The sequence below is a fragment of the Triticum urartu genome, chromosome 6 (assembly GCF_003073215.2).
Source record: "Triticum urartu cultivar G1812 chromosome 6, Tu2.1, whole genome shotgun sequence".
NCBI classification, from domain to species: domain Eukaryota; kingdom Viridiplantae; phylum Streptophyta; class Magnoliopsida; order Poales; family Poaceae; genus Triticum; species Triticum urartu.
This window is the reverse complement of record NC_053027.1, coordinates 550,746,673-550,772,146: the sequence shown is the minus strand read 5'-3', so window position 1 is coordinate 550,772,146 and position 25,474 is coordinate 550,746,673. Positions and strand designations below refer to the sequence as shown.

Here is a 25,474-nt window from a genome sequence, read left to right as displayed (position 1 = left end):
ACAGAAAGGAAAAATAAAACCATCTCCACCGCGGGATGCATGCATTGCATTGCATGTGTGCTGTTCACCGCCCGACAATACGGCAGGTTTCACACCGTATTCCACCGAAATCGTTAGATCCACACGCGCAGCAGAAAATCACGTTAAGAAAATTTACAATAGAAACCTACAGCCACATGCGATTTCTACCCCCAGCCTCCCAAACTAATTCACGTGTCAATACTTCATAGGTTCCTCAGTCCCGATCGGCCAAGTGGTGAGACGTGAGGGCGAAAACTTTGGCTGGAATAGATGCTTGGGTAAGTTCATGGACTGGTCTCTGTTCGCGGATGGATGCCAAAGGCAGAGATGCGCCGAGTGGGGCGGAAGGAGGGGAAAAAAGTCGCTGGCGCAATTCCCAAATCAACCACAAGTCAGGGTCCGTTGCGGGACGCGCGACCGGGAACCGCCCACCCACTTTGCCTGCCTGCACCGCGCCGCACCGGGGCCGGGTCTCAGGTGGCGTGCCGTGCCGTGCAGCGCAACAGGCAGGGGCCATCCGATCCGATCCGACGGAGACGGAAACCCGCACCAGCGCGACCACCACGAGGACAACGACGCCCAAAATCAACGACAGCCGCGATGATGGTCAGCCCCCCCCCCCCCCCCCCCCCCCCCTGTCCGCTTGGCACCGGAGCTCGTAAATGGGCGGCGGTCCCGGTCCCGGGTCGCCATCGGGCGGCGTTGCGGCGATCTTGACGAGATCACCGGCAGCGGCACCACCGATCCCATCCCCCTCGGAGAACTCATCAAGAAGATCGATCGGTATAGGTGACGGACACATATGCGGCCGATATATACTCCCTCCTCCGCACGTCTCCTTCCAAATCAACCACTCCAACCAGGCCGGGCCGATCCCCTGCTCCAATTCCTAGAGAAGCAGTCCCCTTCCTCACCCCCACTCGGCCTCGACTGACGCGGCGAGGGAGAGGGGAGGGCGAGTCGTCGGAGGAGCCGGGGACGGCGGCGATGGGGAACGCGTCGTCGATGCTCACGCAGTACGACATCGAGGAGGTGCAGGAGCACTGCAGCTACCTATGTGAGCGCCCGGGATTCCCCCATCAATTTCCTCCTGCTCCGTCAATTTTGGCTTCGATTTGGTGGTGAATTGGTCGATTCCTGACGCGTCTGAGTGTTTTTCTTCCCCCCAAAATCGAACGAATCGAATCCAAGTCTCGCAGCAGGAGATCGTGTCGCTGTACGAGCGCTTCTGCCAGCTCGACCGCAGCGCCAAGGGCTTCGTCTCCGAGGACGAGTTCCTCTCCATCCCGGAGTTCTCCACCAACCCGCTCTCCAAGGTCCGTCCCTCCCCCGTCCTCCCCCCGTCGCCGAGACGCCGAATTTTGTTCCCCTGCTCGCTTTGTCCCTGTCGTGCCACCTCCAGATGACTGACTGACTGACTGTAGAGTACTAGCGCGTGCCCACGAAGCAGACCCTTCTTGTTTTTATGCGCTGTCCTTGGATTTTACACACAGCACTTGCCTGTACTGCTATTTTCCTAGTAGTATTGTATACAGCTCTGTCCCCACTCAATCAAGGAACTAGGTGCATCTGAAAATGTTATTCCCACTGCCTCGCAGAACCTGTACGCAATCGATGGGCATAGCGAGTTTTACCGCTGTTTAACACATGTGAAACCTGAATATCTCTATGAAGCGAACCATCTTCCACGTCTGCTTGGAAAAAGCTCTGGCTATCTTCGATTTTGGATACCAATGGAATCATATTTTTCAGTAAACAAAGGCTTATCAAAGTTCAAAGACTGGTATAATGCTTTTGCCAAATACGTAACACTTATCATAGACTATGAAAATCCCGTATAAATCATTTCTACTGAAGATTTGTAGTTTGTTTTTCTTCCCCAGTAAAATTCACTGTATCTGATTTGTATATATAGTGTAGTTATTCCAGCAAAACACAACCCTCCTTGCAAATAACGTAGTCTGTTCACTTTCTTTACTCAGTTTGACTGTTTTAGCTATATTTCGGGGATTCAGCAGTGTCAACTATAGACGTGAGACTGATTTTGAGCTTCCACGTCTTCTGTTTGCAGAGGTTGCTACGTATGGTTGATGGATTGAACTTCAAGGAATTTGTTTCTTTTCTCTCTACCTTCAGCGCAAGGGCCAGCCTTCAGCAAAAGATTGAGTGTAATGCTCATCACGTTTCTTTTCCTCTTTTTGCTGTCTATCTTGAAAGGAGTATATGTTGGTTTGGGTCTCTCTGATCCTTATGATGACTACTAATTTGCTGGTCGGGTGTTGATTTGCTTTGTGTTTCATTGAACAGTGATATTTAAGGTGTATGACATTGATGGCAAGGGGAAAGTATCCTTCAAGGACCTGGTAGAGGTTTTACGGGACCTAACTGGCTCATCCATGTCAGAAAAACAGAGAGAGGTTCTCATTTGATTCAATCCTGTATTTCATTGCATAGTACATTCACTTGCACGTACACTTTACTAAATCAACAAGAACAAATGTGGCTCTTTCCTTGTTTCCTTTTCAAATAATTAGCACCCTGCCATCATAAACACATCAAGTGTGCAAAACTTGTTTCCAAAGTGAAGGGGACCCTGACACTAAATTGTTGGTTTCTTCATAGCAGCAAATGCTCAAGAGAAGCATGCTTTGCAGTGCAAATTCCTATGTTGATATTTACTAGTATTAGCTTATTTACAGCACTATCTATAATCTCATCAACAAGTACTGACACTATTTGAGTTGATGTGTTTCAGCAAGTACTAACAAAGGTGTTGGAAGAAGCCGGGTACACACAGGATTCCACGCTATCATTAGAAGATTTCGTGACGGTACACAACTAAACCTTGCTTACCATTCTTATCATGATGTGGCATATTCATCTGAATAAGGAAATGATAGCTGATGTGGTTGTACAGTTATCCAGTGTAGCTACCACTAGTACTTCATCTAAGACACAGTTCTATGGCATTTCTTCACTCTATATTGCTCTTGTTCCGTACTGCTGGACCTAAAGCGAAACCGAACTACTTTTGTGACGTGATTTCAGATCATCGACCACCCCGGCCTGAAGATGGAGGTGGAAGTGCCCATCGACTAAGTGAACGGCGAATGCGGATTTCAGCAGATGAGGACGCAAGAAGCTCTCCTGTCTGCTGGAAACAAGTGTCCATAGCCAATAGAGCGTGCGACAAAATAGAGTGGGAGCTCACCGTTTGAGCTCTTGTGTGCCTGTCCACACACATGCCCAAATCTTACTAGCTTTGTTAATAGTGCAATTCAGCGTCAGTTTAGTCCATTTTTCTTTCTGGTTTGAGGGGATTAATTATTGCATGCAGTGTCAATGTAGAGTGAATCTTGTTGCAGTTTCCAGACTTTGAAAACAGACTTGGGACTTGTTTGTGGGATCACTGATGCCATGGTCTGGTCCTTCAGACCTTCACCACAGGAGGCCAGAATCTATACGGAAAACCAACCGTCTTGGGTTCATATGAACCAGATACTTGTAGGCTTCGGCCAAAGTTCGTATATAGAATCTGAACTTTTGTGAGAAAAATCATGAATGGCAACGCGCAACATGTGAAAATTTATTACTTAAAATATAACTTCTGCAGAACAAGTTATGCTACTTCTTTTCCCGGCTAAAAAAGGGTCACATGTATGCGTCTTGATATCCTCAAATTGTATGATTGGTTCGAAAAAAGGATCTGAAACTTTTTCATATGCATTCGCTCAGAAATTCGTTTCAGCCATTAGGTCATCTCCAACATGGACCCCTACTTTGTCCTCAAATGTTTGAATTGGACGGTTCGAAACATGGGCCCTTAATTTGGGTGGGGCGTCCGCGATTGACCCCAAATCGACGGGCGGAGTAAGGGAGCCTGGATGTACTCCATGTCAGACTCTTACAACCCGGACCCATTCATTTTGATCGAGAGATGCCTTGGTTTTTCACCGGCTACCTCCACTTCCCAGTGCTTCCTCTTACCCTTATCTCTACTTTTTAAGTTGTCGCAAACCTCCCCTCGACGCCCCCACCTCACCCTGCACAAGCCACGGTGAGTTGGTGACTCCTTAGCAGCGATCCCTCCACCTTAGATGCTCCTACTTCCTCATCGCCAGCACCGCAACGTGCTCCAGCCATTGTGTACCCCTCTCCGATGCGTAGATTGTATTCATGCTACCGCCGCCGTCAATGAAGAGGAAGCACACACCGCCCCATGCCAAGAAGGGCCAGACTCACCGCTTCTCCTCCAAGCAAGCGCACTGGAGGAGTGTGCCGCTCATCTCGCCAACTGTGCAATGAAGGAGGAGGCGCTCGCCGCCTGGTACACAACACGAGCCAAGGGCGCGAGTTGCAAAGCCCATGACACCCTCAAGCAGAAGAAGGTGGTTAGGATTAGCAACGGTGACACCCGCTTCTATGCCAAAGAGGAAATCGCCGACGCTCCAATCCTAGCCGTGCCAGTCGCCGCTTCAGCCAACACCGACGATGCCGGCTTTGATGTGTCCGAGAAGGAGGTGTCTTCCATGGCTAGAACTACGATGATTTATTAATAAGTTTAGAATAATTATATTATATTTGTATGCCAAATGCAATGGTGTATTTGCATTTTAAGGAGAAAAAAATTGAGGGTGTCGTTTGAGATTTACCCTTAGAAGACTTGCAGACGATGCCTTGTGGGCCCCGGTGGCGAGTCTTCCAGAGTAAGGCATCAGCTCCATCTCCTTCCTCCGTTCGTCCGTCCCCCTTTCCCCTTTCACGCCGCAAGAAAACCCTCGCCCAAATCTACAGCAACCAACGCCCCCGTTTCGTCTACGAGAGCTGCGAGCTCACAATCCCGCGGGAGCAGCTCGGCCATGGCGTCCTCCGTCGCCGGCGGGGTGCCGTCGAGGTCCGCCATCGTGGCCGACACGACCAGCGGGCACCACCTCCTCACCATCCACGGCTACTCCCGCACCAAGGACATACCCACCGGAGAGCGCGTCAAGTCTCACCCTTTCATCATCGGCGGCCACCGCTGGCGGATCGACTACTACCCCGGCGGCGTGCGCCCGGAGGTCGCGGACTACGTGTCCCTCTCCCTGATACTAGAGGAGGATGGCCCGGCGCCGGTGAAGGCCCAGTACGACATCTGCCTCGTTACCAAGGAGGAGGAGGCGGAGCAGGCCGCGTCGATGGCGTCGGCACCGGTCGACGAATTCGCTCCCCGGAAGGGCTGGGAGTACTCCAAGTTCGTCAGGAGGGTGGAGCTGGAGAGCTCAAAGTATCTCACCAACGATTCGTTCACCGTCCGGTGCGATATCGTTGTCGTCCATGGTTACCGCGCCGCGGGCGGCATGGCGGCCCTCGTCTCTGTGCCCCCATGTGACCTGCGTGAGAACCTTGGCAGGCTCCTCGACACCGGGATGGGCGCCGACGTGGTGTTTGAGGTCGGCGGCGAGACCGTCGCGGCACACCGGTGCGTGCTCGCGGCCTGCTCTCCGGTGTTCGCCGCCCAACTCTTTGGACCCATGAAGGAGGGTAATGCCGGCGTCGTGCGCGTGGAAGACATGGACACGGAGGTGTTCAAGGCGTTGCTCCGTTTCACATACGCCGGCTTGTTGCCGGAGGAGTTCAAGGAAGACGTAGTCGTATGCCAGCATCTGCTCGTTGCTGCAGACAGGTATGGCATGGGGCGGCTGAAGCTGATCTGCGAGCAGAAGCTGTGCGAGTACATCGACATCGGCACGGCAGCAACCATCCTGACGCTGGCCGAGCAGCACCGCTGTGAGGGGCTGAAGAAGGCCTGCTTCGATTTTCTTGCCGCTCCACCAAATCTGAGGGCTGTCGTGGCCACCGACGGCTTCCAGCATCTGATCGCGAGCTGCCCTTCTCTTATGGTCGAGCTCATGGCTATGTCCCCTACACATTAGCTGAGTGATGGATATGCCTCTGAGTGTTGTAGCAATGGTGAAACATGGTTTCTAGGCTCATGTACTAATCTGGGTACCTCTCTCTTGGTGTATCCCTGGCTCTACCTAGTTAACAACCGAGATGCAAAAGTTAGCCTCATTTCGCCCCTGTTTTATCAGTTCATTGCATCTCTAACTATGCCTATTAACCAGGAAGTGCGTTGGAATCAGAGGTGATAAAATGCTCAGGTTTTTAGGCAATGGTAGCTTGTGGTTTCAGGTCTTTGTTATCTGATATTGTGCTTGTGGTTCCATGGTTTCTGAACCTTATTGAGATAATATTATTATGTTCTTATTATCACCTACTGTGCTACATGATTTCATCTGCATTTCTCAAGGAGATGTCAACACATTCTTTTATCTACTCTGCTTGTTAATCAAATGGTATTTTGTTATCAGATACTAGCTTGATCATGCATCTACACTGGCCCTGTTATTTACTCCATTTTGCCCTCTCCTTGTTTGTCAAAAAACAGGGTTGACACTCACACTAGTTGGAAATGAATTTATTACCAAGGAGTTCTGCAGCTATAACAATTTATACACATACCTTTGAGGTTTTGGTGATGTGGGAACAGGGGGATCATGGAAATTCTGTCGATCTTGAGGGAGCAGCAAAGCCATTTCATATCTTATATTGAAAGCGGGACAAGTGCTTCATTTGTAAAAAAAGGGGGGGGGGGGGAGCATGTGTTTTGTGTTGGTGATAGGTAGCGTCAACAGAAACACAACACTCTGTTCTAATTGATGTGGTGTTGCGGTTTCCCAATAGAACTGAAGTCTCGCAGCAGGCATGAATAGTTCTGTTGGCTGGACCGCTGCGCCAAGAGGTTCTTCTCCGAGGACGAGTTCCCCTCCATCCCTGAGTTATCCACCAACCCAGGTACGCAGACTTTTGGTTGCATTGTCCCTTTTTGTACTAACTGATTGATTGCATGTGCCGATTGATGGAGTGATCTCTTTTTTATGTACTGTCCTTGGATTATGCTGTTGCTACAATGCTACTTAGCTTAACTGATTCCCTATGTTTACCAAGAGGCGCTGATTTACATAACCCTCAGCGCTCCCCTGTAAATTATGGGAAAACTTAAATTAGGTTTTATACTATTTTCACACAAACATGTAGCCCTGAGACCCAACACAACTACTCCCTCCGTCCCATAATATAAGAACGTTTTTGGCACTAGCTTATATTTTGGCATGTAGCAGACATGTCAGTTGTGTCGTCTAGACATCGAGTGTTAGATGCTCCATAATTTCTGGAAATAACCATCTTGATTTGAAATCAACTGACAGTCACTTAGTAGCAGCCAGTAGTAATAGCAAGCTAACTGAATCTGATTCATTGTAGTGATATGCCAACCTCCTTAATTCAACTCAGTCGGTGAATACCTTCTTGTTGATGATCATGGTCTACGTCAATGCTAGTCACTTCAACCTTTATGATATGGAAGGATTAGCATAAGAAGTCTTGTCATGGTTTGTGTCCGGTCATGTGGAACCTGAAAATGTATTTCCTGAACATCACTATGAATGAAAGCATCTTCCACATCTGAAGGCATCATAGTTTTCCTTGCTCTAACTTTGGAGATTCTGCAGTGGCAACTATAGATATGGGTCTGGTTTTGAGTTTCCATTTCTCTTTCATGCAAAGGTTGCTACAGATGGACAATGGATTGAACTTTACGGATTTTGTTTCCTTCCTCTCTACCTTCAGCCAGCGCAAGGGCCAGCATTCAGCAAAAGATTGAGTGTAATGCTTAATCATGTTTGAATTTAGCTTCTTTTTCTATCTTTTGATTTTCGAAATGAGTACATGTTGATTATGGACTCATTGCCCTCATGATAACTCATTTTGTGGTATTGATTTTGTTTTATGTTTCATGGAATAGTGATATTTAAGGTGTATATATTGATGGGCAAGGGGGGAGGAGGGGGGGGGGGGGGTTGGACTCATTGCCCTCATGATAACTCATTTTGTGGTACAGGTTTTATGGGACCAAAACTCTAAGGGCTTGTTTGGTTATCCGATATCCCTCCGGGATCCCCGTCCAAAACCAGGGCGCGCCACCCATGGGGCAAATCAGCCCGAGGAAAGCCCACGACGCATTTGGTTGCTCTCTGCCACGGGCTTTCCTTCCCCATCCGCGTCGTTTCCCCGGAGAAACAATCCACGCCTGTAGGGGTCGGAGAGAAAACCCTCGAGGCGATGACGCAACGCTTGTCGATCTCCTTCGTCACGGATCGAAAGCAGCGCCTCCACCTCCTCCCACCCCCGGACCACCTCTTTCTTCTTTTTCAGCTTGTTGAAATATTGGCATTTCTCCCCACTATCATCACCAAATAGGAACGGGTGATTTCCCGTGGTGGTCGTTGGGATCCCAACTCCCAAATGCGCAGGGAAAACCCATCTGGGGGTCTACTGCCCAGGGCTAACCATCCCCAAGAACCAAATGAGCCCTAACAGGGTCATCCATGCCAGAGGAACAAATATGTGACCGTTTCCTTGTTTCTTCTTCAATAACTGCCATCCTTCCATCATAAACACATCAAGTGACAATAAATACTTTTCTGAAGCGGTCCATGCCACTCAATCGTAGGTTTCTCAGTAGCTGCAAATGTTTAAAGTAGCATGCTTGGCAATGCAACATTGTCAGAGCAGCAAACAGAGGTTCTCACTTCATGCAAATCCTGTATTTCCTGGCGTAGTGCATTAACTCACAAGTAACTAAGTAAATAGACAAAAAAGTGTGACATTTCCTTATTTTCTCTTCAAATAATTAGTATCCTCCCATGATGAACGCATCAAGTGAGCATAATTTCTGAAGGGGACCCTGACACTAAGTCGTACTCCCGCCGTTCCTAAATATAAACCTTTTTAGAGATTTCAATATTGACTACATACAAAGCAAAATGAGTGAATCTACACTCTGAAATACGTCTATATACATCCAAATATAGTTTTGTATTGAAATCTCTAAAAAAGTCTTATATTTAGAAATGGAGGGAGTAGGTTTCTTCATAGCTTCAACTGTTCAAAGTAGTGTATGCCTATGCTGTGCAAATATAATACTCGGTGTAATGCTGCCTTTTACTATTCGTTCAAAAAATATAATTATTTAGGAACTCATCCTTTCTTACTCAAGAGTTCATTATCACTTCCATCCTTAAGACTTAGCATGTCGTAAGCGTTTGCTCTGACCATTTACAAGGAAGAATTTCAGTGTCACATCGAACTTGTTGTGTTTTGTTCTTTTCGAGCTCATATACAGCAGTAGCCGGGTACGCATGGGATTGCACGCTATCTCAAAGTAACACGATTTGAATTTGCGCTTTTCAGCAAGTACTAACGAAGCTGTTGGAAGAAGCCGGATACGCATGGGATTGCACACTATCATTAGAAGATTTTATGACGCTACATAACTGAACCTTGCCTACCACTCTTATCCGAGCTGTAATACCATGGCAGGTTCATATGAACAAAAACAAACAATAGCTTATGTAGTTATACTGCTATCCAATGTGGCTACTACTAGTATTCATCTATAGACTACATTTACAGTTCTATAGCATATCTTCTCTGTATATTGCTCTTGTTGTGTACTGCTGGATTGGAACCGAAATTTAACGCAATTTGAATTGACGCCTTTCAGCACCACACTATCATTAGAAGATTTTGTGACGGTACAAAGCTAAACCTTGCTTACCTTTCTTATCATAGCTGTAATGCTGTGGCAGTTTTCTCTATATTTACAGTTGCATAGCTTCTTTGTCCTTGTTCTGTACTGCTGGAAAAACATAGCTATATAGTTTCAGATTATGGACCACCCTGGCCCCTGGGCTGAAGATGGAGGAGGAAGTACCCATCGACTAGTGAGTGGCGCGTGCAGGTTTCAGTAGATGAGGATGCAAGGAGCTCTCTGTGTCTGCTGGAAACAAGTGTCCAAAGCAAATAGAGCGGAAACACACCGCCGGGCTGCTGCAGACTGGGGTCCACCACGCCGCTTCGCCGGTGCCCTAGATCCGCCGCGCCCAACCGCCCCCGGGTTGTCGCAGCCCCAGATCAATCGCCGCTGAGTCGCCGCCCGCCCCGGATCCGCCGGTGAGTCCTTTTCTGCCCCTTCAATTCTGCCCCTTCAAGTTAGATTTAGCAAACGATTTCCATTCATGCGAGCTTCGTCGCGATTTGTAGATGGATTTGAGCCCTTGCGAGGAACTTTTGCTAGAGGATTCGTCCTCGTCCGACGACGCGGACATAAAGACGCTGCTCGAGAACAATGGGCAGCTGATGATCGTGGGGGTCCTCGCCGTGAAAGGAGCTCGAGGATAGGAACAAAAAGAGATGGCAAAGATCGACTCTTGGCCGTCTTTGCATCCCTCGCAACCGCCATCCTGAAAACACGGTGCTGATGCAATATTCAGATTTTAATTTATATTGATTCCATATATCTATGTAATATTTGTATTTTGTTTTACCAACCTTGCGAAGCCTATTCGGCCGCAGCCCGTGCCAGCACACAAAACATGTTTTCTGCAGCCCTTATACTCACTCTAAAAGTCTGCGCGATAAGGGCTCTGCTAGAGATGCTCTTATGAACCATATACTTTAGCTTCGGACAAAGTTCGTATGTAGAATCTGAATTTTTGTGAGAAAAATCATGAATGACTACATACAACATGTGTAAATTTAGAACTTAAAATATAGCTTCTGCAGAACAAGTTATGCTAGTACTTCTTTTCAAGGCTAAAAAATGGACACACGTATGCGTCTTCATATCATCAAATTTTATGATTTGTTTCAGAAAATTATTTGTAACTTTTCCATATGCATTCGCTCAGAAATTCATTTCAGCCATTAGGTCATCTCCAACGCAGACCCCTACTTTGTCCTCAAATGTTTGAATCGAACGGTTTGAAGCATGGACCCTTATTTTGGGTGGGACGTCCGCGATTGACCAAAAATCGATGGGCCGAGTATGGGAGTCTAGACAGTCTAGACCCATTAATTTTGACCGACAGACGCCTTGGTTTTTCGTTGGTCACCTCCCCTTATATCTACTCCCTTCGTAAACTAATATAAGAGCATTTAGAATACTAGAATAGTGATCTAAAGTCTCTTATATTAGTTTACAGAGAGAGTACTTTTTAAAGTTGTCGCAAACCTCCCTTCGCCACTCGCACCTCACCCTGCACAAGCCATGGTCAGTTGGTGACCTCTTCTTAGCCGCGGTCCCTCCACCTTAGATGCCCCTACTTGCCTCATCGCCAGCGCCGTAACGTGCTCCAGCCATGGCGTACCCCTCTCCACTGCGTAGACTGTGTTCATCCTGCCGCCGTCAAGGAAGAGGAAGCACACGCCACCCATGCCAAGAAGGGCCAGACGCTCACCGTTTCTCCTCCAAGCGGGGCGTACGTGGGAAGTCTGTCGCTCATCACGTCAACTGTGCAACGAAGGAGGAGGCGCTCGCTGCCCGGCACGCAGCACGAGCCAAGGTTGCGAGTTGCAAAGCCCATGACGCCCTCAATCGGGCCGCCTAACAGAAGAAGGTGGTTAGGATGAGCAGCCGCGACAAATCCCCACTGCTCCAAACCCAGCCACACCAATCGCCGCTTCAGAAAGCACCGACGATGCTGGCTCTGATGTGTCCGGGGAGGAGGTGTCTTCCACGGCTAGAACTACGATGATTCAGTAATAAGAAGTTTAGACTAATTATATACAGTATTTGTATGCCAAATGCAATGGTGTATTTGCATTTTAAGGAGAAAATTGAGGGTGTCGTTTGAGATTTACCCTTAGACGACCTGCAGACGATGCCATGTGCGCCCCGGCGGCGAGTCTTCCAGAGGAGTCCATCCGCCGCCGTTTCCCCCATCACAGCGCAAAAAACCCTCGCCCAAATCTCAATCCCGCGGATCAGCCCGGCGATGGCGTCCTCGGGCGCCGGCGGAGAGCCGTCCAGGTCCGCCATCGTGTCCGACACGACGAGCGGGCACCACCTCCTCACCATCCACGGCTACACCCGCACCAAGGTTACGCCCACCGGGAAGTGCGTCATGTCTCGACCCTTCACCATCGGCGGCCGTCGCTGGTGCATCGAGTACTATCCCAACGGCATACGTCCGGAGGTCGCGGATTTCGTGTCCGTCTCCCTGGTGTTGTACGAAGACGTGGCGGCGGGGGTGAAGGCCCAGTACGACATGTGTCTCGCCGGCGGGGAGGAGGAGGCGCTTCAAGCGGCGTCGATGGCGTCGAGATCGGTGGACGAATTCACCTCCTGGGGCGGCTGGGAGTACGCGACCTTCATCAGCAGGAAGGACCTGGAGAGCTCCGAGCATCTCAGGGGCGATTCGTTCACCATCCGGTGCGACATCGTCGTTGTCCGCGATTGCCGCGCGGTGGACGACGCTGCGGCCTTCGTCTCCGTGCCCCCATGCGACCTGCGCCAGAACCTCGGCAGGCTCCTCGAGACCGAGATGGGTGCCGACGTGGTGTTCGAGGTCGGCAGTGTCACTCTGCCCGCGCACAGGTGCGTGCTCGCGGCCTGCTCGCCGGTCTTCGCTGCCAAGCTCTTTGGACCCATGAAGGAGGGCAATGCTGCCGGCGCGGTGGTGCGCGTGGAAGACATGGAGGTTGAGGTATTCAAGGCGCTGCTCTGTTTCGCTTACACTGGCTCGTTGCCGGAGACGCCCAAGGAAGACGAAGAAGTCACCTGCCAGCATTTGCTCGTCGCGGCGGACAAGTACAACATTGGGCGGCTGAAGCTGATCTGTGAGCAGAAGCTGTGCAAGCACATCAACGTCAGCACAGCGGCGACCATCCTGGCGTTGTCCGAGCAGCACGGTTGTGGGGGGCTGAAGAAGGCGTGCTTCAATTTTCTCACTGCTCCGGCGAATCTGAGAGCCGTCGTGGCCACAGATGGCTTCCAACTTCTGAACATGAGCTGCCCGTCTCTTATGGTCGAGCTAATTGCCATGTCCTCCGCGCATTAGCCGAGTGATGGATGATGCCCGTGGGTGTTTTAGCAATGGTGAATCATGATTTCTGTACTAATGTACTAGTAATCAGGTAGCTGTCTTAGTGTATCCCTGCATCTATCCTAGTTAGGAATCGAGATGCAAAATTAGCCACATTCTGCCTCTGTTTTGTCAGTTCATTGCATCTCTGCAACTGTGCCAATTAACTAGGAAGTGCACTGGAATTGGAGGGCATAGAATGCTCTGGTTTTTAGGCAATGATAACTCGTGGTTTCAGATCTTTGTCATCTGATATTTTGCTTGCTTTAGCATTCCGTGCTCCATGGTTTCTGAACCTTATTTGAGTTGTGTTATTGTTATCACTTCTTTTTGTGGGAAGTGTTATTATTGTCACTTACTGCAGTGGAGGTTCCATGATTTCATCTACCCTTTCTCTCGAAGGAGATGTACAGTAGTATTGCATTGTTTCAGCAATGTCAACCTTCCAATTTATCATGGGAGGCTATTTTTCAATTGGATGTGCTCACTGAACCTCCACTGGGCAGCGGTTAGTTATCTGGTTATACTATTTTCTATGCATACACAGAAATTCTTTGGATGAGTAATGAAAAACACTTGTGCTGAGTGAACCTTCACTGGGAAACTGTTAGCTATCTGTTTATATTATTTCTCAAGGAGATTTCAACACATTCCCTTATCTACTCTGCCTGTTAATCAAACAGTGGTTTCTTATCAGATAGCTTGTCAAAAAACAGGGTGACAGTGACACTAGCTAGAAATGAAGAAAACGAAGAGATTTATTTCATGGAATTCTGCAGGTATAACAGTCAATACCCATACCCTTGAGGATTTGGTGATTTGGGAACAGGGGCATCATGAAAATTCTCTGTGAAATCATGAAAACCAGTTTGCGTCTAGGGTTGTCGTTGTCGGTATTTGTTAAGTACATGTTAGGGACAACAGTTTGATCCTGCAAGAGTTATCACATTGGTTAAGGCCAGTCGCATCACAAGAAATTCGCATGGGAGTGATGGGATGCAATCTCAGCTCAGAAAAATTAAAACATCCAACATTTTCTTGTTCTGAATGTGGTCCAGGTTCCGTGTGAAATTTTAAGTCGATCTTCAGGGAGCAGCAAAGCCATTTCCTATCTTATATTGAAACCAGGCAAGTGCTCATTGGTAAAAAAAGAAGAGGGGAGCATGTGTTTTGTGTTGGTGATAGGTAGTGTCGACAGAAACACAACACTGTTCTTTGATTAGCAGAATTTTCGTATAAAAAAATTCTAATTGATGTGGTGTTGCTGTTTTCCCAATAGAGCTGAAGTCTCGCAGCAGGCACGAGTGGTTCTGCTGGCTGGACCGCTGCACCAGGAGGTTCGTCTCCGAGGATGAATTCTTCTCCATCCCTGAGTTCTCCACCGACCCACTATCCCAGGTATGCAGAGTTTTAGCACGTGTCGATTGATGAAGTGATCTTGTTGTTTTGTACTGTCCTCGGACTAAGCTGTTGCTACAGTGCCACTTAGCTTAACTTATCTCCTATGTTTACCAAGAGAGGTACTGATTTACATAACCATCAGAGTTCCTCTGTAAATAGTGGCAAAAATTAAATTAGGACTACATGTAGGAAGTGTACTTGAGGATTTTACACTATTTTCGCACAAACATGTAGCCCTGAGACAAATACCCAACACAACTATCAGACATGTCAGATGTGTCGTCTAGACATCAAGTTTCAGGTACTCCATAATTTCTGGAAATAACCATCTTGATTTGAAATCAACTGACAGTCACTTAGTACTAGCCAGTAGTAATAGCTAGCTAACTGAATCTGATTCATTGTACTGATGTGCCAACCTCCTAAGTGCAACTCGGTCGGTGAATACCTTCTTGTTGATGATCATGGTTATGTCAATGCTAGTTACTTCGACCTTTATGATATGGAAGGATTAGCATAAGATATGTATGGTTGATGGATTTAATTTTACGGATTTTGTTTTCTTCCTCTGTACCTTCAGCCAGCGCAAGGGCCAGCCTTCAGCAAAAGATTGAGTGTAATGCTTAATCAAGTTTAAATTTAGCTTTTTTCTCTCTTTTGATTTTCGAAATGAGTATATGTTGATTATGGACTCATTGCCTTCATGATAACTCATTTTCCGGTATTGATTTTGTTTTATATTTCATGGAACAGTGATAGTTAAGGTGTATGATATTCATGGGCAAGAGGGGAGTGGGTTCAGGGACCTGGTAGAGGTTTTATGGGACCTAACACTCTAACAGGGGCATCCATGTCAGAGCAACAAAGATGTGACTATTTCCTCATTTCTTCTTCAAATAACTGGCATCCTTCCATCATAAACACATCAAGTGAGAATAAATACTTTTCTGATGCAGTCCATGCCACTCCATCATAGGTTTCTATGTAGCTGCAAATGTTTAAAGTAGCATGCTTCGCAGTGCAAAATTCTATGTCAGAGCAGCAAACAGAGGTTTACATTTCATAAAAATCCTGTATTTCATTGCGTGGTACATTAACTTGCAAGCAACTAACTAAAAAAACAAATGTGACAGGTTCTCTATTGCTTCTTCAAATAACTAGTATCCTCCCATGATGAACACATCAAGTGAGCATAACTTCTGAAGGGGACCCTGACACTAAGTTGTAGGTTTCTTCATAGCTTCAGCTGTTCGAAGTAGCATATGCAGTGCAAGGACAATACTCTGGAATGCAACCTTTTACTATTAGTTCAAATAAAATCCGCAAACAAAAGTTCCTCTGTAAATTATGGAAAAATTAAATTAGGACTCCATGTAGGAAGTGTAGTTGAGCATCTTGCACTATTTTCTCACAAACATGTAGCCCTGAGACAAATACCCAACACAACTAGCAGACATGTCAGGTGTGTCGTCTAGACATCGAGTGTCACTGTGTCAGGTACTCCATACTTTGTTCTCAAAAAAGGTACTCCATACTTTCTGGTAATAACCATCTTGATTTGAAATCGACTGACAGTCACTTAGTAGTAGCCAGTAGTAAAAGCTGGCTAACTGAATCTGATTCATTGTAGTGATATGCCAACCTCCTAAATGCAACTCAGTCGGTGAATACCTTCTTGTCGATGATCATGGTCTACTCTACGTCAATGCTAGTTTTTTTGAAAGACCCAGCAACTCGCTGGCTTCATTGATTTAGCAGATAGGAGAGTACAAAGGGGTGATCAAAACGATCAGAGAAAAATAAAGAGGGGAGGGATGGCCATGCAGACAGCTATCCCTCCAGAAACCAAAAAAAACTAAATCTCTCCCAACAGATCCCCGAAAGGGGACTCTAATTTCTTGGCTCCTGCTAGCCTCCATTGCTCCAAATTGCTGCTAATTCTTGCACATACTCGCTGAAAACAAGGCAGCAAGCCGCGGAAGGTGCAGTCATTCCTCTCCTTCCATATTTCCCACAGAATCATAATGATTATCGATTGAATTGCTCCTCTGCTTTGTGGAGTTGCCCGGTTGATGATTTCCTGAATCATTTGCACAGAGTTAAGGAGACCCCTGTCCGAGGGAGTCAGAGAGGAGCAGCCAGATCGCCCTGCCGCGTGCAGCCAAACTTGACGCGCAAAACTGCAGTCCCAAAACAAGTGTGTAGACGTTTCAAGGTTACGGAGACATAATTGGCAGAAGTAGTTATTGGTCCAACCCCTCCTCTGAAGCCGGTCATTGCACCACAATCTGTCTTGGAGCAGCAGCCACATGAACATCTTGAGTTTGTTAGGAGCCCACACTTTCCAGATCATATTGTTGAGATTGGACAGAGCAACCGGCTGGAACTGCTTATTGTATGCAGAGCTTGCAGTGTAGCTGCCATTGCTTGTGCCATGCCATCTTATAAGGTCGTCTACGTCAGGCCGCAAGACAGTGTTTGCAGTGTGGATCATGCGCCAAATGGACAGGAATTCCGGAGCTATGGCCATTGTGTCTCCATGCTGTAGGTCTTTGATCCATTGATCATTCCAGGGAGATGACTCGACGCTTCTGTTCTTCCTGCGGGCGTGATGGAAGACTGCTGGGAATGAGATAGCTAGAGGAGAATCCCCTATCCAGTTGTCATTCCAGAAACTAGCCTTGCGGCCGTTTCCGATCTGAACTCTTGTAGCCAGGCTGAAGATTCTTCGTTCCTTCTCCGACGCCGGGATTTGCAGCTGCGTCCACGGTCTTCCGGGCTGCTTCCACGCTAGCCACTGCCATCTGAGACGAAGGGCTGTGCTAAATTTGTTTAGGTCGAGGATGCCCAGCCCACCTTGCCGCACCGGGGAGCAGACTTTGGACCAGGCTACCTTGCACTTCCCGCCTGTGAGCTCATCATCCTGGGTCCATAAGAACCGCCTTCTAGCCTTGTCAATTTCTCTAATGATCTTCTTGGGGATCTTGAGGACTGTCATGGCAAAAGTTGGCAGAGCGGAGAGCACACACCAGACTAGAACCCTCCTGCCTGCCAGGTTGAGCAGCCTTCCTTTCCAGCCCGCCAGTCGCGCTTTTATTCTGTCTAGGATGAATTGGAAGTGAGACAATCTAAGCCTGGTCGTCGAGATCGGTAGCCCGAGGTAAGTCATTGGGAAATGTGTTAGTGAGCCTCCGAAACTCTGTAGCACTTCCGGCAAAATCACATTGTCGCACCTAATGGCAGCCACAGATGATTTACTTTGGTTGAGGTGAAGCCCCGAGGCCTCCCCAAAATCTGCGAGTAGGCCTAGCAGTGTTTCCACCTCGGGCTTGGATGGATTGGCAAAGATAACTGCATCGTCGGCGTAGAGGCATACTCTCATGCTTGTTCCCCGACCCGGCAATGGAGCCAGCATCCCCTTCTCGGTCGCCGTAGCCAGCAGACGGTGGAGGGGGTCGATGGCCAGGATGAAGAGCAACGGCGAAAAAGGGTCTCCCTGACGTAGACCCTGACGGTGCAAGAACTTCTCCCCAGGCTCGCCATTCATCAGGACGGAGGAGGAAGCCGTTGACAACAGCATGGTGGTCCAGTCCCTCCAACGTGAGCTGAAACCCAATCTTTGCAGGAGCTCCAGAAGATATTCCCAGGAAACTAAATCGAACGCTTTAGCAATATCCAGTTTGAATAGGAGAGCCGGTTTTTTTTCATTCTGACGCAGCCTTGCACATACTGATAGCTATCATGGATACATTTGCCCTTCTGGAAGGCGGTTTGCGCCGGGGAGATCAGGTCCTTGAGCTTGACAGCCAGCCGCAAAGATAACACTTTTGCAATCAGCTTGGAGATGGAGTGAATTAGGCTGATGGGCCTGAAATGGCACAACTCCGTTGCCCCGTCCTTTTTTGGCAGCAGTGCAATGAACGCGGTATTGATTTCCTTTAGATTTGTTCCCGCCAGGTTGTAGAACTTCTAAAAAACTGCCATGATGTCGTGCTTGACCGTGCTCCAACATGCCCTGAAAAAGCGCCCAGTGAATCCGTCCGGTCCAGGCGCCTTCTCCGTTGGCGAGGCCATCACCGCCGCCCACACCTCCAGTTCGGAGAAAGGGGGGTCGAGCCCCGACATGTCAATCTCCGGCAGGTGCAGTTCTTCCCAATTTAGGGTGCACGAGCGCTGTCGAAGCCGTCCTAGTGACACGTCAATGCTAGTCACTTCGACCTTTATGATATGGAAGGATTAGCATATGAACTCTTGTCATGGTTTGTGTCCAAGTCATGTGGAACCTGAAAGTGTATTTCCTGAACCTCACTATAAATGAAAGCATCTTTCCACATCTGGTTGGAAAACGGCTCCAGCTTAGGTTAGCTTCAGTGGATATGAAAGGCATCATAGTTTTCTTTCCCTGTAAAACTAGGTGTCTCATATGCCCTATCTCATGCAGTTCTACCAAACAAAACAAAAAAACCCAGCTCTGTTGATTTTCCTTGCTCTATGTTTGACCGTCAAAGCCATACTTTGGACATTCTGCAGTGACAACTATAGATACGGGTCTGGTTTTGAGTTTCCATTTCTCCTCTTTCATACAAGGTTTCTATGTATGGTTGATGGGTTGAACTTTAAAATTTTCTTTTCCTTCCTCTCTACCTTCAGCCAGCGCAAGGGGCAGCATTCAGCAAAAGATTGAGTGTAATGCTTAATCCTGTTTGAATTTACCTTTTCTTTCTACATTTTGATTCTCGAAACGAGTATATGTTGATTATGGACTGATTGCGCTCATGATAACTCATTTCCAGTATTGATTTTGTTTTATGTTTCATGGAACAGTGATAGTTAAGGTGTATGATATCGATGGGCAAGGGGGGAGTAACCTTCAGGGACATGGTAGAGGTTTTATGAGACCCAACAATCTAACAGGGTCATCCATGTCAGAGCAACAAAGATGTGACCGTTTCCTTATTTCTTCTTCAAATAACTGGCATCCTAATTTCCATCATAAACACATCAATTGAGAATAAATACTTTTCTGAAGCGGTCCATGCCACTAAATCATAGGTTTCCCTGTAGCTGCAAATGTTTAAAGTAGCATGCTTCGCAGTGCAACATTCTATGTCAGGGCAGCAAACAGAGGTTCTCATTGACTCAGCAAGTAACTAACTAAATAGACAAAGAAATGTGACATTTTCCCTATTTTCTCTTCAAATAATTAGTATCCTGCCATGATGAACACATCAAGTGAGCATAACATCTGAAGGGGACCCTGACACTAAGTTGTCTGTTTCTTCATAGCTTCAACTGTTCGAAGTAGCGTATGCCGGTGCTGTGCAAAGATAGTACTCGGTGTAATGCAACTTTTTACTATTAGTTCAAAAAATAATAATTATTTAGAAACTCATCCTTAGTCAAGAGTTCATTATCAGACATCGTTAAGACTTTGCATGTAGTAAGCGTTCGCTCTGATATAAGGAAGAATTTCAGTGTCACTTCGAACTTCTTGTGTTTTGTTCTTTTCAAGCTCATATACAGCAGTACAATCTCAGAGTAATGTGATTTGAATTGGCGCCTTTCAGCAAGTACTAACAAAGGTGTTCGAAGAGGCTGGGTATGCATGGGATTGCGCACTATCATTAGAAGATTTTATGACGGTACACAACTGAACCTTGCTTACCACTCTTATCTGAGCTGTAATACCATGGGCCATGGCAGGTTCATATGAACAAAAACAAACAATAACTTATGTAGTTATACTCTTATCCGGTGTGGCTACTACTAGTACTCATCTATAAACGACATTTACAATTCTATAGCATTTCTTCTCTGCATATTGCTCCTGTTCTGTACTGCTGGACTGGAACCGGAACTTAACGCGATCTGAATTGACGCCTCTCAGCAAGTACTAACAAAGGTGTTGGAAGAAGCCAGGTACACACGGGATTCCACGCTATCATCAGAAGATTTTGTGACGGTACAAAGCTAAACCTTGCTTACCTTTCAGATCATGGCTGTAAATACTGTGGCAGTTTTGTCTGAATAAAAGAAAAACATAGCTTATTTGGTTATACTCCTATATTATCCAGTGTGGCTGCTAGCACTCATCTACAATCTAGTATATTTACAGTTGCATAGCTATATCGTTCTTGTTCTGTACTTTTTTTTTCAATAAAGGGTGGATTTTATTAGCTCAATATGAAGCATCAAGGGGATACAAACACAAAGAGCACACACCCAGCCTCTGCATAGCTAGGATGCACACAGCCAACACAGATGCGCACACACAAAAATCTCATCAGCAATTAGCAAAGTCATACAAGATCGAAGCTATGCCAAGGCGAATAGAAAACAAAAAGAAAGTGAAAAAAAGAGCAATGATAATCCATGCCGAGCAGGTGTTGAGCCAAAAGAAGATGGCGCAAGTGCACGTGATCTGTATGTGGACATGACCACTCAGACTCAGACTAAACGTGACACAAAGCAGCCTGCCAAAGACCGTCCGCGGAACCAGAACCTCTGTTAACGTTGGAGTGACATCAGTCGCAGCTCAAATGGCGAGAACAGATGGTGCTGCCAAAATCTCATGGAGACGCTCTGGCGATTCCATGCCTCCGGTGGAAGTGTTTGTTGATGGTAAAATACACCACGAGTCTACACTGCGCCGCCATGGTTGCAAGAAGTCGTCAATATCGTCGAACATTACCCGGCCATCTGCACCGCTGATCACCGGAAAGCGCATCAAGTTCCGCCCTTTCGTCTTCAGCGACCACCGCTGGCGGATCAAATACTACCCCAACGGCATGAACTCGACAATTGCGGATTTTGTGTCCCTCTCCCTGGTGCTATACAAAGACGTTGCGTCGGGGGTGAGGGCCTAGTCGACATCTAACTCGCTGCCAGGGAAGAGGAGGCACATCAAGCGGCGTCGACCTCACCTCTTTGGCAGGAAAACAGAAAAAAAAAATCAACCCCCCTCCCCCCGGTTTGTCGAGCCGAGGTTGTCATCTCTCGCAGCTTTGTCACGTGGCGTTGCGGCACCACCGCGTCCTCTTGTTGCTCGCATCAACTTCTGCTTAGTTTGACCATGGTCACCAGGGATGGAGGCAAGAAGTTTATTTGAGGGGGTCGATATATGTATGATCGTTGGAGGGGGCTATACATAAAAATTTAGGCATTAACTCTGCAAATCCATATATTACATAGGCGTAATTTAAGGGAAAAATCCAGCATGGGGGAGCCATGGCCCCAGCTCGCCCCCTACTGGATCCGTTTATGACTGAATCTGTTTCTGACAGTCGCAACACTATCTGAAGCCGGTTGTAACTTGACGAAAGTTCATATCTACTCCCTCTATAAGATGTTTACTGATCTAAAATGCCTTGTATTAATTTACAGATGGAGTAGAATTTTAAAAGAAAAATTGTGCATGACAGCACACAAAATCTGAAATTAGAAAAATTGTATGATCATTTATAGTAGTATAATGTTTGGACCCTGATAACGCCTCAATGTTGAGGATTTAACCATAACAAATCCATCGTTTCCGATGGCAATTTTAGGGCGTGTTCGGGAGCCCTCCATGGCTGGAAAATCTGCAACTCCGACACCACAAATCCAGCGCCTGCTTCTCCCAATCAATCCCGGATTGGGCGATCCGTTCGGCGTCACAACTTCTCGCTCGCAACGAGGTAGCGACCCTGAAGCCCATAATATCACTCTTTGTGGCCCATTAGGAGCAGAATAGCAATCCAAAAGGTTTGGAAAAGATGGGCTGGGCCATAGTGACGTGAGGATGACAATTTTAGTTGGCAAGCATAGCTAATCCGTGCTTTTTGTATTTTTTGCCAGAAAATTGCTGTGTGTGTCAACTAAACTTACCATCCTCGCGTCACTAAAATTACAATTGAAAATATTCGATTTGCCATGGTCAAATTCTGAACTTTCTGGATTTATGGTATCCATGGCGGCTTCCATCCTCGCTTCACTAAAAAACAGTCAGGCTCATTGTAATTTTTATTATGTCTGAGTGTTACGCATTTCCTGTGAATTTTTATAACAGATCTTAATCCTTCCGCAAAAAAAGACTAGGTAAACGTTGGGGCGCGGTGCGCCGGCCGAACGATTCGGCCGGTCGCTCGCGAGCCACGCAATGGCCGAACGATTCGGCCTGTCGCTCGCGAGCCACGCAATGAGCCCCCATCGTACGCCTCGCGCATCACCCTAGCCCACCTTATCTTCTCCCTTTTCCTTCTTCCCCCGGATCCCCTCCTTCTCTCCCAGCCTAGCGCGCTGGTGGCCACGCTCCTCATATTTCTCCTTCGGATCCCGCCGCCGGCTAGCCCAATCCCGTGTAGGGCCCTACCTCTAACCTCAGCACGCCTTTGCCCACTTCTCTGCAGCCCCCCGGCTGCAAGTTCCTCCCGCCCTGGTGAGCCTGAGTTGGAAGCCGGCATGGATACGCCATCTGCGAGCAGCTGCACATGTGCTGGAACCACCCATCGAAGATGCTACAAGCTTGGTAGCGCCTGCACCTATGTTGCAACCGATGACCCAAGAAACTGCAACCGATTGATTCAAATACTTCAATCGGCTGTGTATAAAGCTTCAACCGGGCACCACGACTGAAAAAAACTACAATCATTTATATGAAAGCTTCAATCGTGGTTTGCAGAAGTTTCAACAGGCCACCCATACAAACTGAAAAAGCTACAACCGTTCATGTGAAAGCTTCCAACGGTATGTGAAAAAGCTTCAACCGACGAAATAGACAAATTTCATGCGACCACTACGAAAGAAAAAATGCTACAACCGTCGAATTTGGAAAGCTTCAACCGTGAATTGAAAAGCTTCAACCCGCTTTATACAAAGCTTCAACCAGCTGTATAGAAAGCTTCAACCCCGCGAGTACAGAACGAAAAAGTTGCAATTGTTGACATGAAAAGTTTCAACCCTATTTCTGAAAAGCTGCAACCAGAGACCGCGACAAAAAGCTTGAATCGGCACCTCACCATTGATGCAACTGACTACTGCGGTGGCTTCTCGGCGGAGCTGCAACGGCGATGAACTCCAGGGACCGGCAGGGTCGTTTTTTTGTTGGGTCCATTTGTTTTGCTGCATGAGAGGGGGTGGGCTATGGGGCACCTGTGCTCCAACCGGTGAGCGGCGAGGGTGAGCGGCGAACGGCGACGGGGAGGACGGCAAGGTAGATGCCCACGGCTGGGTGTGGGATGGCCCGCGGCGCTTGCCGTGGCTCATCTCGATCGTGCTTGTGATAGAGGGAAAAGATGACGCAGCAGGTACCGACGATGCAGGAGGGCTGATCACTGCCCAAAAAATAATGCTGCTTGTGTTTTCTTTTTCTCATCTCGAAAATGGTTGTATTTGTTGGCCAAGTTTCAAAAGTAGGCGTCTTCCTATCCTCGATATTTATGATTGTTTTAACAAAAAGAAAGGTTAACTTGTTGATACTACGATTTTTCCCATGTGGGGCCCGTGGCGAGTCTTCATCTCCGTACGTTCCTATTTACCCTTTGGTTTTCTCAAAATTACCCTTTGGCTGCGCAAAACCCTCGCCCAAATCTGCAGCAACAACCCACATCAATCTAGTGGAGTAGGTTGGCAATGGCGTCCTCCGGCGCCGGCAGAGGGCCGTCAAGGTCCGCCGTCGTGGCCAACACGACGAGCGGGAACCACCTTCTCACCATCCATGGCTACTCCCGCACCAAGGTCATTCCCACCGGAAAGCGCGTCAAGTCCCGCTCTTTCTTCATCGGCGGCCACCGCTGGCGGATCGAATACTACCCCAACGGCTCGAGGCCGGCAGTCGCGGATTTCGTGTCCCTCTCCCTGTTGCTACACGAAGACGTCACGCCGGGGGTGAAGGCCCAGTTTGACATCTGTCTCGCCGGCGGGGAGGAGGAGGCGCTTCAAGCGGCGTCGATGGCGTCGAGATCGGTGGACGAATTCACCTCCTGGGGCGGCTGGGAGTACGCGACCTTCATCAGCAGGAAGGACCTGGAGAGCTCCGAGCATCTCAGGGGCGATTCGTTCACCATCCGGTGCGACATCGTCGTTTTCCACGGTTACCGTGCGGCGGATGTGGCGGCGTTCGTCTCCGTGCCCCCTTGTGACCTGCGCCAGAACCTTGGCAGGCTGCTTGAGACCAAGATGGGCGCCGATGTGGTGTTTGATGTTGGTAGTGAGACCATTGCCGCGCACCGGTGCGTGCTCGCGGCCTGCTCACCGGTGTTCGCGGCTGAGCTCTTCGGACCCATGAAGGAGGGTAATAATGCCGCCGGCAGCAGCGTGCGCGTGGAAGACATGGATGCGGAGGTGTTCAAGGCGCTGCTCCGTTTCGCGTATACTGGCTCGTTGCCAGATATGCGCAAGGAAGAGCAAGATGTCACCTGCAAGCATCTGCTTGTCGCGGCGGACAGGTACGGCATGGAGCGGCTGAAGCTGATCTGCGAGGAGAAGCTGTGCGAGTACATCGATGTTGGCAGCGTGGCGACCATCCTCATGCTAGCCGAGCAGCACCACTGTGAGGGGCTGAAGAAGGCGTGCTTCAATTGGATAATCTGAGGGCCACCGTGGCCACCGACGGCTTACTACATCTCAGCGAGAGCTGCCCGTCTCTTATGGTCAAGCTCATGGCCATGTCATTGGATAATGCCTCTGAGTGTTCTAGCAATGTTAAAACATCTTTCTAGACTAAAAGTAATCGGGGTAGCTCTCTTAGATGCAAAATTATACCCTTAAAAAAAGATGCAAAATTAGCCTCATTTTGCCCTGCTTTGTGAGCTTATTGTATCTCTGCAACTATGCCAATGAACCAGGAACTGCGTTGGAATCAGAAGGCATAAAATGCTCAGGGTTTGAGGCAATCTTAGGCTGGGGTTTCAGGTCTTTTGTCATGAGATATTGTGCTTTGTTTAGCGTTGGGTGCTCCATGATTTCTGAACTTTATTTTACTCGTGTAATCATCACTTGGTTCTTGTGGTACTGGATTTCATCTACCCTATGCTTATAAGGTGATGCTAATTAGTACTCCCTCCATCCGGAATTACTTATGCGACAAATAATTCGGGATAGAGGGG

At 47.9% G+C, this 25,474-nt stretch overlaps 3 protein-coding genes and 2 pseudogenes across 3 annotated transcripts; all 5 read left to right on the top strand.

The window, feature by feature from the left end:
- Positions 1-668: 668 nt before the first annotated feature.
- Positions 669-3,430, top strand: LOC125515226 (calcineurin subunit B-like). Its single transcript, XM_048680666.1, has 6 exons — positions 669-1,078; positions 1,213-1,337; positions 2,093-2,189; positions 2,329-2,438; positions 2,777-2,851; positions 3,070-3,430. Exons 1-6 carry the CDS (start codon positions 1,009-1,011, stop codon positions 3,118-3,120), a joined length of 528 nt encoding a protein of 175 aa, XP_048536623.1. The 5' UTR covers positions 669-1,008; the 3' UTR covers positions 3,121-3,430.
- A 1,288-nt stretch (positions 3,431-4,718) lies between these two features.
- LOC125512880 (BTB/POZ and MATH domain-containing protein 1-like) lies at positions 4,719-6,254 on the top strand. Its single transcript, XM_048677949.1, has one exon. It carries the CDS (start codon positions 4,881-4,883, stop codon positions 5,934-5,936), a length of 1,056 nt encoding a protein of 351 aa, XP_048533906.1. The 5' UTR covers positions 4,719-4,880; the 3' UTR covers positions 5,937-6,254.
- Positions 6,255-11,900: 5,646 nt separating this feature from the next.
- Positions 11,901-12,965, top strand: LOC125512879 (BTB/POZ and MATH domain-containing protein 1-like). Its single transcript, XM_048677948.1, has one exon. It carries the CDS (start codon positions 11,901-11,903, stop codon positions 12,963-12,965), a length of 1,065 nt encoding a protein of 354 aa, XP_048533905.1.
- Positions 12,966-13,728: 763 nt separating this feature from the next.
- Positions 13,729-20,476, top strand: LOC125516993 (annotated as a pseudogene).
- A 3,523-nt stretch (positions 20,477-23,999) lies between these two features.
- Positions 24,000-25,255, top strand: LOC125512878 (annotated as a pseudogene).
- Positions 25,256-25,474: the final 219 nt, after the last annotated feature.

Bases quoted from the DNA above. Each gene is read 5' to 3' on its own strand.
- LOC125515226 (XM_048680666.1), top strand. From the start codon at position 1,009: ATGGGGAACGCGTCGTCGATGCTCACGCAGTACGACATCGAGGAGGTG. The intron at 2,190-2,328 runs GTAATGCTCATC...TTCATTGAACAG, and splicing joins CCTTCAGCAAAAGATTGAGT to TGATATTTAAGGTGTATGAC. The intron at 2,852-3,069 runs GTACACAACTAA...ACGTGATTTCAG, and splicing joins CATTAGAAGATTTCGTGACG to ATCATCGACCACCCCGGCCT.
- LOC125512880 (XM_048677949.1), top strand. From the start codon at position 4,881: ATGGCGTCCTCCGTCGCCGGCGGGGTGCCGTCGAGGTCCGCCATCGTG.
- LOC125512879 (XM_048677948.1), top strand. From the start codon at position 11,901: ATGGCGTCCTCGGGCGCCGGCGGAGAGCCGTCCAGGTCCGCCATCGTG.